This window comes from Eimeria mitis, genomic scaffold (assembly GCF_000499745.2).
Source record: "Eimeria mitis Houghton genomic scaffold, Emh_scaff8880, whole genome shotgun sequence".
Lineage (NCBI taxonomy): Eukaryota > Apicomplexa > Conoidasida > Eucoccidiorida > Eimeriidae > Eimeria > Eimeria mitis.
The window spans coordinates 501-1,692 of NW_013576534.1; the positions used below are offsets into that span (position 1 = coordinate 501).

The following is a 1,192-nucleotide window of genomic DNA, read 5'->3' on the forward strand; positions in this document are numbered from 1 at the left end:
AGAAACAGTCGCCGGCGGAGCTCCTAAACATATAGGCATCTGTGCCCTAAGCCAGCGTGCAATCAAAGCTTGCTGGAGCGTTGCAGTTATGATACTTCCTCCTCCTTAGTTGATTGACTGAAGGCCCGGAGAACTAAGCCTGAGTAGGCAGCAATATTCAAGGAGACGTTGCGGCATGTTTTTCTTGCGCTGCAGCTGGGGACCCCTCCCCGAGGGTTGCGTCAATCCTGAACCCTTCCAGAAGCCACGAGCCGCCGCAGCAGCATCGGCCGTTGCTACGGCTGCAGCTGTAGCGGCTAGAGCAGCTGCAAGGGCTATACAGAAGCAAATCAGTCGAGTGCTTCCCCCACGGCGGAGCAAGCAGCAACAGGAACGGCTCATCCAACAGCCTCAGGCTCCCTGCTACTTTGTGTCGCAGGACATAGACGATAAGGACCTCCTGAACAGGTACTGCCTCAGTTTTAGTAACTGAGTGGGATGGAAAGCGCAGCTGCAAAAGTTTAGAACCCAGCTATTTATGCACCAAGTATTACAGTGTGGTTGCATCAACTCGCTGCGCTGTGGCCGCAGGTTTGGACTTTTGATCTCCCCCAAGTCCACCGCCCGCCTTCTGTCAATATTTTCTCTCGCACGCCGAGTCGGTGAGACTCCTTTTGTACTTCGTGGCCTAGTTGCTGCGTACTTTTGCTGGTATTAGCTTGAGACAATGATCTAAAACTGTTGCTTGTTCAGTGTTGACCGTGTGTTTTGCTGCTGCAGATGCTGCTCATGCGTTCATAGAAGAACGCAATGAGGCGGGTATGATTCTTCTGCGGCAGGCAGCTGCAGGTATTGAGGCCTTAGAGTTGTCGATGCAGCGCAGCATGGCATTTGTAGAGCTTCTGCGGCCCCTCGCGCGTCAGCAGCGGCAGTTGGAGCAGGTGCGTTTCGCCGGTACTTCTCAAGGTTCCTTCACTATTACGTGACTGATAAGCAAAGAAGAGCTGCTGCTGGATACCATATGCATGATGCACAGATTTTGCATGGCGAAGTGATTGCAACAGGCTTGTTTGGTGTCGCATGCTGATTTTCTAGGCTAAGAGGGACTGTATGGTGTTTCTGTCTGTGTTCCTGCCCACTCTGCTCAGGGGAACAATGCTCTGGATGTCCGCTGCAGTATAGCAGCGGCTGCTGCCACAACCACCACTGGCTT

The 1,192-nt window shown here is 53.0% G+C and overlaps 1 protein-coding gene across 1 annotated transcript in view; it reads left to right on the forward strand.

Moving 5' to 3' along the window:
* Positions 1 to 1,161, forward strand: part of EMH_0096090 (uncharacterized protein) — a gene marked incomplete at both ends in the record, with an annotated part of 1,627 nt that extends 466 nt beyond the window's left edge. The window contains 4 exons of the mRNA XM_013502335.1: positions 196 to 447; positions 571 to 641; positions 760 to 920; positions 1,075 to 1,161. Of these exons, the coding sequence (XP_013357789.1) occupies positions 196 to 447; positions 571 to 641; positions 760 to 920; positions 1,075 to 1,161 (571 nt within the window). The remainder of the gene's footprint in view (positions 1 to 195; positions 448 to 570; positions 642 to 759; positions 921 to 1,074) is intronic.
* Positions 1,162 to 1,192: the final 31 nt, after the last annotated feature.